Source organism: Leuciscus leuciscus, assembly GCF_965113295.1.
Source record: "Leuciscus leuciscus genome assembly, chromosome: 11".
Classification (NCBI taxonomy): domain Eukaryota; kingdom Metazoa; phylum Chordata; class Actinopteri; order Cypriniformes; family Leuciscidae; genus Leuciscus; species Leuciscus leuciscus.
In genome coordinates, this window is record NC_138735.1 from 22,800,816 (window position 1) to 22,816,082 (window position 15,267).

A 15,267-nucleotide genomic window follows, 5' to 3' on the forward strand; every position below is an offset into this window, starting at 1 on the left:
GTCTATTTGTTTAAGGCATCCGTGTCACTGAAGAGTGAGATAAAATGTAAAATTTGTGACTTGTAAAGAAAACCAAGGTAGGCCTATCATTTGTGAATATTTTACAGAATATTTCATGGTGCGTAATTTTTGAATTACGAAAATATTAATTCTGTGTAGGCTATGAGTCATAAAATAGCGAAACAAAAGCAGTCAGTCGCTTTATTACTTAAATATGTAAAATGCAATTTCCACCTCATCATTTCTACACTTCAAACGTGATGGAAATGACATAATTTCAGAGGAAAAATGACGAAACTCTTTTTGAATGTAAGTGAGCGTGGGAAAAGTTTTAATGAAGCCTTGCAATGTATTGGAATTGTTTACTTCCAGTTTCTCGATTCTGAAATGAAAACAACAGAAAGTAAACCAGTTTGGCGAGCTGGAGCCCTGGGCTATATGGATCTGGTCGCGGTGCTCTGTTTGCCATGCGCGTATCAGTACGGACAAGTTTTATATTTAGACATCTGCTCCAGATGATTCAATGGAGTCCGTACATGCAGCAACAACCGCGAGACGTTCCTTGCGCACTAAACTATTATGAAATATACTTAAGCTACGCCTGAACGGAAGAACAGACGTTTGAGGAAATGATCGGATCAGTTTGCAGAGAGGGCAGGAGGAATGACTTCCTCAAATAGGATGGTACTGCCTGTCTTTGGAGACATCGAGTGCGCGGTGCGCCTTAAGTTTTACTGACTATCTGCACTTTCCGCGTTAATTCACAAGAGCTGCATTTTGTATAATTGCACAACCGCTGGCGCAAACGAGATAAAACTGGACCGGATTGTAATATTTAGTGATGCGCGCTGCTTTAATGAATCGCAAGACGCTGGACGTCACAGCCACGCGCCTTTCCGTGCCACAGGTGCGCACTACACTTTGGTTATTCATTATTGATTAACGGCGCAAAGAAAAGGAGGAACGCGCAGAGGGACAAAACAATTACTCGCAGTATGGAGATCATGTCCAATCAACCCACATCAGAGACTGGTGGCGACCACACCGCAGCGGTTTCCATGTCTGCAGGCGTGGAGAGGACTGATGTGACCAGCCCGAGTCCGGTGACCAAACAGAGGTCCCTGCGAGCGGTTTATGTGCTGAATGATGGACTGAAAGCAGTGGCCGCGAACAGCCCGGAATCCGGGGCGCTCCAGTGTCTCCAGCGCGCCTGCGACGCGGAGAGTGCCATATTAACTACAGTGACTTTTGGACGATTAGACTTTGGGGAGACAACAGTTCTTGATACCTTTTATGACGCAGGTGAGGCTCTGCAAGGCAGGTTTAAGGCATGGGTGCTCGAGTAGTTTCTAGAGCCCCCCAACACTTTACCCTTTGGGTGTCTCTCTTATCTGGCACACCCAGTTCAGTTCTTGGAGCCTCTAACAAGGAGCTGATGAGTTGAACAGTGTGTGCTGGATTACGGAAACATTCAAAATGTGTAATTTTGGAGAGCCTCTTGGACCAGGGCTTCCACAGATAACATTCAGCCATGCAGGATGGTGCATCTAAGAATAGACACTCATTGGCATTGGTCATGTAAGATTTATAGCATGGGTGTGCAATTTAATTAAATTACTTGTAAGAATAGTACTATAGTACTAATGGTGCAAATACATGCAAATAAAATAATATTATATAAATAAAAATAAAAAGTTAAAAACAAAACTGGTGCTGTACATATGCAAAAACTTGCAGTTGCTCTCTTATAATTATTACATACATTAATTTTAAAAAGTGAATATTAGTAATACCATGCAAAAAAAAAAAAAATCATTAAATAATCATAAATAAAACAATATAACATAAGAAACATTATAATTATTATATATATATTTTTAAATATATATATATATATATATATATATATATATATATATATATATATATGTATATGTATGTGTGTGTATATATATATATATATATATATATATATATATATATATATATTTAAAATGTGATGTTAGGGATCAATGGGCTTTCCTATGGGAAGGCTATTACTAAAAGCAAGGTCATGGCAATCTCTTTCAAGGGAAATTAGGTGTGCATCTGGGATCTTCTGCCTCCAGCACATTCCTTTCCTGGAATTTACTCGCTAGAAGTATCTCTCTCTCTCTCTCTCTCTCTCTCTCTCTCTCTCTCTCTCTCTCTCTCTCTCTCTCTCTCTCTCTCTCTCTCTCTCTCTCTCTCTCTCTCCCTCGTGGGCGTGGCTGCACGCATTACTCTGGGTGATCAAAATATGTTTACATATGAGCTTTAGGAGGGTGAGAAAATGGGAATGTTTTTAAGTTTGATGCTGTGCCCTTTTGTGCATGCAGAATTCGCTAAAACTTTGAATTCTAGTTCTGCAAAAAGTGAACAAAACTCTCTATATACAGTTCTATAGACTAGTCTTCTTGTTATTGTATTTTCCTCTTCTCTTTACTAAGAATGTGAGTCATGCATCTTACAGTAGGCTACATCAAGTCTGGTCTTGTATTTTTGAGCTTATACTAGTGCATGGCTTTTAAACATGATTTCCGATGTTTGAGTAGTTTCAACAGAGTAAGCACAGACTGTTTGACTGGAAACGAACAAATATAACCATATATAGTAGAACAAATATGCCCTTAGGACTAACTTTAAACAGACAAAAGGTTATTTAAAGCGTTTATAGTGTGTGCTGTCATGGACAGTCATAATAAACAAAAGAAGCTCATAAAAATGTTTCTTAAATAACAGGCACTGAGATTGATGCCCAAAGTATGCAAAACTAGAGTGTACTATAGTGGGATTCTGCATTATGGTCTTCCAGAGGGCTTACTGTGTCTCTGATTGATTGCAGACATTGCAGTTGTGGACATGAGCGATGTGTTCAGACAGCCATCCCTGTTTTATCACCTCGGTGTGCGTGAGAGCTTTGACATGGCCAACAATGTCATCCTCTACCACGACACGGACCCTGACACGGCACAATCCCTTAAGGTGAGAGTCTTAAACACACTCACAAACAGTTTGTTTACCTAGACTTCTGTTGACCTATTATGCCCTTTTACAAAGTTTTGATTTTGCTTTTAGGGTCCGGTCTACTAGAATAGGGTTTCATGCTTGAATGTTCAAAAACCACCTTATTTTTCACATATTTTACATTGTTTTAAAATACAGTCTGTCAGTAACGAAGTTTTGGTTTCTATGAAACACCTCTTTTCAAAAATGTGCAATGTGCTCTGATTGGTCGGCTGAACCAGTGTGTTATGATTGGTCAACCGCTTCGAGCATGTTTCGGAAATGCCACTCCCCTTATCATTACTGCAAGTTTCAACACAACTCAGCCAGGCTTCACTCCTTTATTTTGCATATGCCTTGGTGGGAATTATTTAAATAAGGGATATTGTGATATGTACGTTCCTGGAAGAAAACTCAAGACTATAATCATGGTGTTTCAGGGGGTTCAGAAACAGTACACACTGATATAGAGTATAAGTCCATTTGGAGTGGACTTTGTGCTTTATAACTTTGCAGACCTTTTCATGCTCAAACCGCAACATTACACACACAAAAAAAAAGTAAAACATCATAATATATCACCTTTAAAGGTGCTGTGTGTCACTTTTTTTGATGTTCAATGATTTTAAGAAAGCCATATGTAGTCTGATTTTCCAGTAAATACTGGATTAATTCATATTGATTTCATTAATAGTTTGAGTTTGAGGTAGGACTACATGTTTGTATAAATAATGGAAGATTGGAAACCTGTTTGGTAACAGTAAGTATTTTTGCCATTGTTTAGTGCTGCTGATTGCAGAAAAATTAAGTGCTATACCTTTAAATCAAGCTAATTATAATTACTACAGATGTTTTAGACTAAGAATTATCCAAAACCACAATCTTACCCCTAAAGAAAATCCTATTTATTAATAAAAAAACAAAAACATTTCTCCTTTTAAGACATCCACAAAAAGAGGCGTTGTCTTAGCTCATTTCTAGAAACTATATATATTAAATTAACTTAATTAACTACTTTTCACCTAAAAAAATGTCCACAAAAAGAGACTTTGGGACAGATTTACTAATAGCTTGCACCAGTGCAAACCCTCTTTTGGCGTTAAAAAACTACTTTCAGGATTTTCTAAAGACAGGGTTATTTTTGTGGCGGACTGTATTGCATATGCATTTAAATGAGTTTCCCTTTCAGATAAACTCCTTCCTAAGCTGAGAATAGCAGGTCAGGCCCTGCCACCTAGTAGTGGACGGCCTCTTTGTTCAGATGACAAAGATACTAAAAGAGAATGTAAGAGCCTGAGGGCTCGAAAGTTTAACCTCCCATCAATCTTTGCTAGTATTTGTGTAGTGGCACTTAGAAAAAGTTATGACAGGAATATGTATTTCCTAAGTTGGGGGGTGGTAAATAATGGCATAATGGCCCAAAAAGCATGTCTTAACACTAGAACTGCCATGGCGGTCATTTGGAATATTGTGTGTGTGTGTGTGTGTGTGTGTGTGTGTGTGTGTGTGTGTGTGTGTGTGTGTGTGTCGGCGGGCGCGGGCGCGATCGAACAGTGGAAACATGAAAACATAGGCTACTCCGTCATTCTGTTCAGGACATCTACGGATATTTTTTATTTATAAATGTATAATTAAACTTGTTTAAATGTACAGTTTGGTGTTGTTTTGTTTTTAAAAGACATCCTAATACAATAAATGCATTAATCTTTCAATTGGGTATTTATCATTAAAGATATAGAGTTTGGAATCTAGCGGTCAAAATGACCGCTTGCGGCAGTTCTAGTAGTTATGGAATTCTGGCACTTCTAGTGTTAAACCAGACGCTAATTTGCGCTGCTCTTGGTAGATTGCGTTGGTCATTGTGGAAATGATCCGGCTGCGTTACTTTGGAATTACATATTCACGTCATAATTTAAGTGCCACCACACAAATACTAGCAAGGATTGATAGGAGGTTAACATTAGTTAACTCAGGCTTTTACATTAGTATCTTTGTCATCTGAACAAAGAGGCCGCCCACTACTAGGCTGACCTGCTATTCTCAGCTTAGGAAGGAGTTTATCTTTTCTGGGCACCGGACAGTAGAGCTGCCTGAACAACACGGTCTGTATTCGAGCTAAGGAATGCTATCAGCCCGAGACAGCTGCTCATAGCCACATTGCCACAGAGACGTTGGAAGGCATGTGTTCTAGCATACTGAAATGATGACAATCACATGTGGGGAGGAGCATCACACGATCTGTTTGTGTATTTTTTAAAGTTCTGTCACGCTGCTGTGTCCAACTGATTCAGTCCGGTTTCATTCACTGCACCACATGCCATCAGTCATGGAATAAGTATAATAAATGACATGACAGCAAAACTTGGGAAGTTTGGGACTTATATAAGATAGTCCTGGACAGTCCTAGTCCTTGATTATGATTGGTTGAGCCACATTCAAAGCCATTGTAAATGTCTCTACAAACATACACCTGTGACCGCATTACATCAATATTACTGCGCCACTATGTCTCTGTGTTGCTTGTTCTGAAGAACTATATTGCTTAACGGAAGAGTTGTCTGTGTGTTTATTTTATGAAACCTTGCCAGGTATGTAGAATAACAGTTTTATAAAAACAATACGCCCTGTGAAGTTATGGTTTACAGTGAATTTAGAACAGCTAAGGGGGTTTTGCTCTGCGTCGTGCCTAATAACGCCTGTTCTAAATTCACTGTTTCTTGAGGCCTATGGCTTTAGTATGCATGCATTTTTGGAAATGGAGTAATTATTTTCTTTTCTTTTTTTTCTTGCATAGGACATGGTGGCACAGAAAAACACAGTAAGTATCAAAAGGATGTAATCTGATGAGGTTTGGAGTCCGTTGTTGGTGTGCCAAGAGCTTTGTGTATGAGACTATTTTTGGAGCTCTTATGACATACGTTTACATGCTCTTCTGTGTCAGGGCTCGAAAATATATCCTCCACTTCATTTGGTGGGCAGATCATTTCCTGAACTCTTCTTTATGCACATACAGTACACTAATGTGAGTGGACACAAGGTTCTGGTGGGTCGGCGTGTCCAGGTGTGAAGACTATTGCAGGATTCTGATGAACCCATAAGGGCTCTCAAGGTGTCATGGAACTCTGAGTTAGTGGTTTTGAAAAAGGAGATGGTCGTTGAGTGTTAGTCTTTAAATATAAACCTCTTTTATTGGATACAGGGCGGAATCTGATCTTTTATATCAGCATTTTATATCTACAGTATGTGATTCACCGAAATGGTCCAGAAACAAGCAAAAGTGTGTTAACTTCTTAACATCAGTTTTGTGAACACAAATGAAATTCAATGTTTGCTCTTTAATATTCATTAGGAATTATTCAGGCATCTTTCTCAGGAATCGTTAACCCAAGAATTCTGACATTATCTACTCAACCTCATGTTCCGAACTCGCATGACTTTCTTTGTTCTGTAGGGCAAGACTTTGCCTCTGTTTTCTATGGTGAGTGAAGCTTTCAAGCTTCAAGACCCCGCAAAAACACTCTAAAAGTGTCATAAAAATGGTCCATATGTCTCATGGGCTTCTGGTGTCATGTGATGGCTTTGTGTGAGGAACAGGGTGAAATTTAAATCTGTATTCTTTTCGGATGACGTTAACTTCCAGCAACTTGATCACTGTGTGAATAATAATTCATGAGTAAATTGTAAATAGAGTAAGACAAATGAACTGGATCAGCCAATCAATTGAAAAGAGTAATTTCCAAATTGCTACTTCTCTCATGAACTCTCATTAACGTACCAAGGATGAAGCTAGGATTTGCACTGAATTTGCACTGAATTTGCTTAAATATGTTTGCTCCTCACACCAGTGTTATTTTAGTATTATTGACATACTTTTATAGTATTTACTATTTTGTATTAGCTTTAATTTTTTTCAGTTTTATTAATTTTGTTATGTTTTAAAAATATAAATATTTTTATTTAGCATTATTTTTATATCAGTTTGAGTGTCTTTGCCATAACCTTGTATGTATTTGACAGTTTAAGCGCAATAATACATGAAAGAGAACGTAGTTTAATACTCACGGGACGCGGCGTCTGACAGCCAGCTTTCTGTGCGAGTGCTTCGGATGTGTGCGCTCAGAAAACCATATATCAGAAGTTTAGACTGACATGGCTTTCAAACTAATGCAGATTATAAACTTTCATAATGTTGAAGAACTGCAATGTCATGTTACCGCGATAGAGATGATAATCAAAGCTAAACAGATGTTCTAGTTTTTGGCAGAGTGTCCGAGGCACGTGCTGTACAGGCTCCGCCCTCTTCTGGAAAGTGAGGTGGGGAGCAGCAGCTCATTTGCATTTAAAGATACATGCACGGAAAAGCATGTTTTTTCTTCCACTCAAAAATGAGCATTTACAACATGGTATAATAAATCTGTGGGGTATTTTTAGCTGAAACTCGACAGACACATTCTGGGGACACCTGAGACTTATCTTTACGTCTTGTAAAAAGGGGCATAATAGGTCCCTTTTAATTTTTTTATGTAATATTTATAGTTTATTTCATTTCAGCTTTATTTCGATTAACAAAAAAAGTTTTAGTAGTTATAGTTGTTATTTAATAATAACGCCACTGCCTCACACAAAGGTGTTGTGCGGTTTCTAAATGGCTTCTGATACAGAGCGTGAGTTGTATGAACTACATCTTTAATATTTGTATAGTTTTTACATCTCTTTGAAAGCTTGAAAAGTCAACTCCCTATTCAGTGTAAATGCATGGAAAAGAGAATAGTGTTGGAACAACATGAGGGTGAGTAAATGACAGAATTTTTTGGAAGAACTTTGCTTTTGTCTTACTCCGCCTTTATTTTCCTGTCTTCAATTCATACTGTGCCGTGTAGTGTATATTCTTTCTCTGTCACTCTCTTTTTCTCTTTCCCTTTCAGTTCCCTTCACTGTTTGCTCTCCTTTTCTTTCTTTCTCTCTATCTCGTGTGTTACCTGGAGTAGGCTGCAAGGCCTGTTAAAATAGGCTTCCCATGGGTCCAGTTGCCTCCTGAGTACAGGGGCTCCAGCCTAAGGAACAAAGTAGGTACTGCGAGTGTGCTAGTGCATGCTGGGAAAATCCCATATTCATGTATTGGTATGAGAGTGACCACTGATGTCTGTCTCTATCACTAAAAGAATCAAAATCAGTGAGTTATGTCTTGCTGAGAAACAGCTTGTTTAATTTTAAATGCTTCATCATTTCCATTAAGTGGATCCAAAGGTTTGGTAGTTTTTTGGACCTCCATGTCCTTATGGCCCCTTAGACCCCATTTTAAAAATCACAATGCTTTAGCTGAAGAGTCTGAGAATTTAAAATGTGTTCAGTAGCTATGATTAGAACACAGTCCTAACAGTTTAAATAGTCTAGAAGTATATGGGGACCATTTTACTTGAAAGAGGCATTAGGTGACCCCTTGCATTTGAGGTGTTGATGTGGCAGATTGCTAAGATGTGCTTCGGCCACCTCCATTTCACTCTGGAATTCTGGGACAGTACATGATCACAAAGGTGTCAACAAGATTTCCTTTGGCACTTCACATCTCTTGGCTGGCAGCTGATGAGTACATGATCACTAACACAGAGTCACTTCTGACAGACAGTTTGTACTTTTACAGATGTACAGACTTCATATTCCAGAGGTCTCTAAATTGATCCTACCTGCAAAGAATAGGTCTATATTGCATTTTTTCACAGATTTAGAATTTGTTTCTCTTTCTTAGGCCTCCAGTGGAAACTACTATTTCATCCCTTACTTGATGACGCCCAACAACGAGTACTTGTGCTGTGAGAACGTGGCCCAGCGTAGAGCATCGGAGTACATGCAACCCAACTGGGACAACCTTCTTGGACCTCTGTGCGTCCCGTTGGTGGACCGCTTTGTCAACTTACTCAAAGACATTCACGTCACGTCTTGGTATGACTGCTCACATTATGATCACTCTTGGCAGGATGCCCACTCTACGGTCTTGCTTTCAGAAGATCCTTTACAGAGTTACGTAACGATGTCATGACATTTTTGCTGAACATAAATCAAGTGATTTGTGATTGTTAAACTTTTTTTTTGGACCACATCTCGTTGTCCCTGAATTGAAGAAATGGGACTCAGCCCAAATGGGATGTAGCAGACAGATAATATCATCAGGACAGACATGCACAGGTGCATGCAATATTTATTAGGAACTACTGTAGCTTCTAGCAAGTATCGGGGTGTCATTTCACCCAGAGCTCTGGTATCAAATTTTAGAACTCCTGCAGATTGTAGTGCCATGATTTCAGCACCCTGTTATATAAAGTACACTAGTCTCGTGTATAGATTTTTGACTATTGTTAACCCACTTTTTAGCTGGCCAAGAACACGTAAGGTACAAACAAAATTAGTTGTTGTTGCATGATGTTTAGATGCATCAGATGGTTCCAAAAAGGTGTTTTCTACGAGGGCCGAGAGTGCTCAATGCGCTGCAACTGAAAAAAAGAGCACTCTCTGCCACCGTAGATTTCGCAGCGATGCCAGAGGAGATACTTTTTTTGGTTCCCCAAAGAACCTTTCAGTGAACAGTTCTTAAAATATATATTTTTTCTTAACTTGAAGAATATTTAATAATCTATAGAACCTTATTCCACTATAAACAATCTTTTGTGGAATGAAAAAGTTCCATGGATGTTAAAGGTTCTTTATGGAACCATAGATGCCAATGAAGAATCTTTACTTTTAAAGGGTTGCCTCACCCAAAATTTCATTAATTTCTCACCCTCATGTAGTTCCAAACCCATAAGACTTTCGTTCATCTTCGGAACACAAATGACAATCTTTTTGATTAAATCTGAGAGCTTTTTTTGTCCCTCCATCGAAAGCTATATGCAACTACCACTTTGATGCTTGAAAAGTTCATAAAGAGAAACTACTCAATTTGAACTGAGCGGTTTAGTCCAGATTTTCTGAAGAGACTCGATCGCTTTCTATGATGAACAGATTTGGCTTTTATTCACATATAAACATTGATCAGCGAACATAAACAGAAGCTCAACCGAACCTGCTTGACGCGCAAGAACAAACTTCCAACGCTATCTCACGACCAATTCGTACGAATTCGTACGAATAATAAAAAGTTGGCTAATTCGTACTAATTCGTACGACCTCACTCGTACGAATTTGTACGATTTGTCTAAACCCACGTGATGGGTAGGTTTAGGGGCGGGGTCAGGGGTAGGTCATTCGTATGAATTCATACGAATTGGCAAATTCGTAAAATATGTACGATTTTGCAAAAATCGTACTAATTCGTACGAGTCAGGTCGTATGAATTCGTACGAATAAGCCACCTCGTAGAATTTGTACGTTTTCCCGTGAGATCGGGTTGAAACTTCTTGCGCTCAGATTTCATCAAAAAAATCTTAATTTTTGTTCTGAAGATGAACGAAAGTCTTACGAGTTTGGAACTACATGAGGGTGAGAAATTAATAAATTTTTGGGTGAAGCAACCCTTTAAAAGTATATCTGAGGTTTATAGTACCTGCAGATTTATCAGTGTATTCTAAATCCTTTTGTAATTTCTTCCGACAGTGCTTCTTACAAAGACACTCTCCTGAACGACATCCGAAAAGCTCGAGATAAATACCAGGGTGAGGAGCTGGCCAAGGAGCTTACCCGGATCAAACTCCGCATCGACAACACTGAGGTTTTGACTCAGGACATTGTAATGAACCTGCTTTTCTCCTACAGAGATATACAGGTATATACTATAAACCAAAAACATCTAAGCATTAAAAAACTTTACAGCTGGTTTTTAATGGTCATTGGTTCGTGTTTTCAGGACTATGATGCCATGGTTAAATTGGTACAGACCATTGAGATGTTGCCCACCTGTGACTTGGCCATCCAGCCCATGATTCAGTTCCACTATGCTTTTGCGCTCAATAGGTGACCACAAATCTGCATTGTGTGGTATATTCTCCTATTCATATGCTTGGCAAACAGACATTTAACTTATACAGCGTTTGATCTCAGGAACAAATGCATTTATATTTGTGTGTGTGTGCGAACGCAGACGAAACAGCCCTGGAGATCGAGAGCAGGCTTTGCGTGTGATGTTGCAGGTTCTTCAGTCATGTGAGCACCCTGCACCTGATATGTTCTGCTTGTGTGGGCGCATCTATAAAGACATCTTCCTCGACTCTGACTGCAAGGACACCAAGAACAGAGAGAACGCCATCCAGTGGTGAGTGAGTGAAATGAGCTGCTCGAAGCTCACTTTTCAAAGGTCATGTTATTTATTTATTTTTTTTTTAATGAAGGAAATCCTTTAGGTTGAGCTCTGGAACAAATATCTGCATTATTTGCATTATTTTACACTAAAACACCCTGAACATCCAAGCAACCAATTTAAGTATGCTAAAAAAAAACACCCAAACAACCTCATTAAATGTGCTAAAACGCCTAGAACACCCTAGCAACTGTCAGAATGCATTAGCAGCTGCATTAAATGTGGTAGAACACCCAAGTAGGTGTATTGAATATGCTAATAACACCCAGATTACCCTAGCAGGTGCATGACATGCACTGAAACACACAGAACACTAACAACCGCATTAAGTGTGCTAAAAACACCTTAGCTACAACACTGAATGTGCTATAAATACTGAGGAGAGCAGACACATTAAATGCACAGAAAACAGCCAGAACATCCTAGCAGCTGCATTACATGCGTAAAAACACCCAGAAGACTCTAGCATCTGCATAAAATGCATTAAAAATACCTAGATCGCCCTAACAGCCGTATTGAAGGCCTCGATATACTCAAGCCGAAGTTCTCTTTCGTTCTTCGCTTAGGGGTAGATTGTTAAAAGCAAACAGCTTGTCTTTGTCTTATTAAACATGAAAAACTGTGTCAGTGTCTCATTTCATCCGAAGTACAACTTCATTTTCTTTATAAAGCGTCTCTCCAGTGGGTTAATGTTTTTACCCACGGACATCTGACTCCAAACAAACTTCGAAATGACATCACATCAGTTTTTCGATTTCGCTTGAAGTATATCGGGGCCTTAAATGTGCTAAAACACCCTAATAATTGCATTAAGTGGGTTAAAACACCAAGAACAACCTAGCATCCACATTAAATCTACTTAAAACCCATAGCAATTACAGTACATAGCAAAGCACTGGCATCCACCTATGACACTGTATTATTGTGGTGGTGACTTTATATGTCTTTACAAAATGTTAATGTGTAGTGTGTGTGTGTGTGTTGTAGGTATAGAAAAGGCTTTGAGCTGCAGCCCACTCTGTATTCAGGCATTAATCTGGCAGTGCTGCTTATAGTGTCCGGACAGCAGTTTGAGACTTCCATAGAACTCAGGAAGATCGGTGAGGAGGAGCACACTTCCTGAATCCTGTTTCTCCCAGTCCATTCACTTCATGAAGAGCACAGCTCCCTCCTTATCACCTTCTCTCTCTCTCTCTCTCTCTCTCTCTCTCTCTCTCTCTCTCTCTCTCTCTCTCAGGTGTGAGGTTGAACAGTCTGCTGGGCCGTAAAGGCAGTCTGGAGAAGATGAATAACTACTGGGATGTGGGGCAGTTCTTTACTGTCGGCATGCTTGCCAATGACATCCCCAAAGCTGTCCAGGCCGCAGAGAAACTCTTCAAACTCAAACCACCCATATGGTACATATACAATATACCTGTAGAATATTTATTCTATTCGTAAAGTTTAAGAAATAGAGTTGGAGCTGTGGCCAAACAGTTGTGTCCAGATGCATTTCGCCAAAATGCTGGAAATATGAATTTGAATCTGGCCACATCCTCTTTTCTACTCATAATTTCTTTTCACAGCTCACCTTTCTAAAATGGCAAAATTGGGCTTGAATGCAATTCGCATTAATTTAATCTTTCAGGTACCTACGATCAGTCGTCCAAAACCTTCAGCTGATTCAGCATTTTAAGAAGCAGAACACTGAGCATTCTCCTCAAAGAGAGAGACTCAACTTCTGGATGGACATTATCGTGGAGGCCACACAGGGGACCACAAATGGCCTCCGTTTTCCGGTACTAAACCGCCTGGCATTAGTGTCTTATCCAGGACCACAACTGAATCGGCCGAACAGCATTTAATACACTCGTCCCTTTTTCCATTTCGCAGGTGTTGATTCTGGAGCCGACTAAAGTGTACCAGCCCTCGTATGTGTCCATCAACAGTGAAGCTGACGAGAAGAACGTTTCAATATGGCACGTGTCCCCTTCTGAGACGGTCAGTGCTTTATGTGACGTCATGTTTGCTGAAATTTTTTATTTTGTGTATTATTGTTTGATTTTCCGAACTGGTTACAGAAGGGAATACATGAGTGGAACTTCACGGCATCATCCATCAAAGGCATTAGGTGAGATTCTGTTTCTACTTTTTTTCTACGGTTAAATTAACAATAGTATTTTTAAAAACTATAAAACAAAATTCTAGTGTTTGTTTTTGTAGGTAATATAATATACAATTTTAATATCGGCCAAAACATGAACATATGTTGTTTCAGCTGCAATTCTTCCATTTAAATGTGATTTATTCATGTGAAACAAATCTTGCATCCTTCCACTCTCTAGCATCTCAAAATTTGATGAGCGCTGCTGCTTTTTGTATGTCCACGATAACTCAGACGACTTCCAGATCTACTTCTCCACAGAGGAACAGTGTGGCAGGTTGGTGTTCAGGTCAAGTTTCTATAAAATATATAAAAATGAAACGCAAATGTGATGTTCATCTAAAGTCATTTTGGCTTATTAGTATGGTTGAATTGGATCATTGAAGGTCAGAAGCAAATACATTGGTTAATAAAGTGAGATTAAATACATAAAGTATATTTGTGTAATTTAACATTTGATTATTGCAGGTTTGCCTAATATTCTGAGTCTATTTTCTATCCATTTTGAGGAATACTCAATCTGTTTTTGTGCAAGTGAGATGGATCATTGAAGGTCAGAAGCAAAGACATTGGTTAATAAAGTGAGATTAAATACATAAAGGATATTTGTGTAATTTAACACTTAATTATTGCAGGTTTGCCTAATATTCTGAGTTTGCAATTCACTATTATCCATTTTGAGGAATACTCAATCTGTTTTTGTGCAAGTGAGATGAGTAAATGCATGCTCACATTTAGTCTAGAACTACAATACCCATCATGTTTACACAGCACACACACCGCCTCTGCACTTATTCCCGATTTCTCTCAACATGGGGATCGGAGAGGTGTCAGTCAATAAATGAGAAAACAAAATAACTTGTGTTATTTGAAAAAGTAACAAAAGATATTTAAAAGAAATTAGTTACTTTACTGGTTATTTGAAAAAGAAATCTGCTTACTGATGTGGGAATGGTTGTCTCCTGTTTGAAGGTTCTGCTCCATGGTGAAGGAGTTGATCACAGACGGATCAGGAAACGCTGTCGAGCTGGAGGGAGAGGGAGACGGGGACACCCTGGAGGTGAACGCTTCAAAGACTAACTAGTTTGTCTAACTAGACTAAAAACTAGTCAATTCTTGTTGGATTTGTGTGTATTGATGTACTTAATTCCTGAATTGTTCTCTAGTACGAGTACGACTACAATGAAAATGGCGACAGAGTGGTTCTAGGTAGGGGAACGTATGGAGTGGTCTACGCAGGGAGAGACCTCAGTAACCAGGTGCGCATTGCCATCAAAGAGATCCCAGAGAGAGACAGCAGGTGAGATATTTTTATCATAACCCTTTTGATAAGGCCAGCATGGATGTTCAGCAGAATGTTGGCTTATGGATGCTGGTGTTTCCATCAGGCGTCTTAAAGGGAAAAAATAGTAAATGCAGTCATCATTTACCCTCATGTTGTTCCAAACCTGCTTGACTTTCTTCTGTGGAACATTAAACAAGATATTTTGGAAAATGTTTCAGTGTTTTTTTTATCTCCATACAATGAAAGTCAATGGGCTACAATGTTGTTTTTTCCCAGCCTTAAGAAGAAAGCCATACAGGTTTTTAACGACATAAGAGTGAGTAAGTGGGAGTAATTATAAAGATGATTATGTAATGATTAACAATAACTTTAATTAACAAATAATATTTTTTAATGAATTGAAAATGTACAATTAATTCATCTTTTTTAAATTATAAAAAAAAATGTTTGCAGTATTTTGGATTTTTGGAGCAATATGATGCATTTCCAACTGAAATGAAAAATGTTGGGTGGGACTTAATTTTATCA

At 38.8% G+C, this 15,267-nt stretch overlaps 1 protein-coding gene across 2 annotated transcripts in view; it reads left to right on the forward strand.

Annotated features, from left to right (window-relative positions):
• Nucleotides 1-456: 456 nt before the first annotated feature.
• Nucleotides 457-15,267, forward strand: part of map3k15 (mitogen-activated protein kinase kinase kinase 15) — a 32,353-nt gene continuing 17,542 nt past the window's right edge. The window contains exons 1-15 of one of the 2 annotated variants that reach the window (XM_082183336.1): nt 457-1,302; nt 2,864-3,003; nt 5,819-5,842; nt 8,771-8,964; nt 10,612-10,780; nt 10,862-10,968; nt 11,096-11,266; nt 12,299-12,411; nt 12,549-12,708; nt 12,939-13,089; nt 13,184-13,291; nt 13,372-13,421; nt 13,636-13,731; nt 14,427-14,514; nt 14,621-14,754. In XM_082183336.1, the coding sequence (XP_082039462.1) occupies nt 996-1,302; nt 2,864-3,003; nt 5,819-5,842; nt 8,771-8,964; nt 10,612-10,780; nt 10,862-10,968; nt 11,096-11,266; nt 12,299-12,411; nt 12,549-12,708; nt 12,939-13,089; nt 13,184-13,291; nt 13,372-13,421; nt 13,636-13,731; nt 14,427-14,514; nt 14,621-14,754 (2,012 nt within the window). In that variant the 5' untranslated portion in view covers nt 457-995. The remainder of the gene's footprint in view (nt 1,303-2,863; nt 3,004-5,818; nt 5,843-8,770; nt 8,965-10,611; nt 10,781-10,861; nt 10,969-11,095; nt 11,267-12,298; nt 12,412-12,548; nt 12,709-12,938; nt 13,090-13,183; nt 13,292-13,371; nt 13,422-13,635; nt 13,732-14,426; nt 14,515-14,620; nt 14,755-15,267) is intronic. The other variant, XM_082183337.1, reaches the window with a different exon arrangement.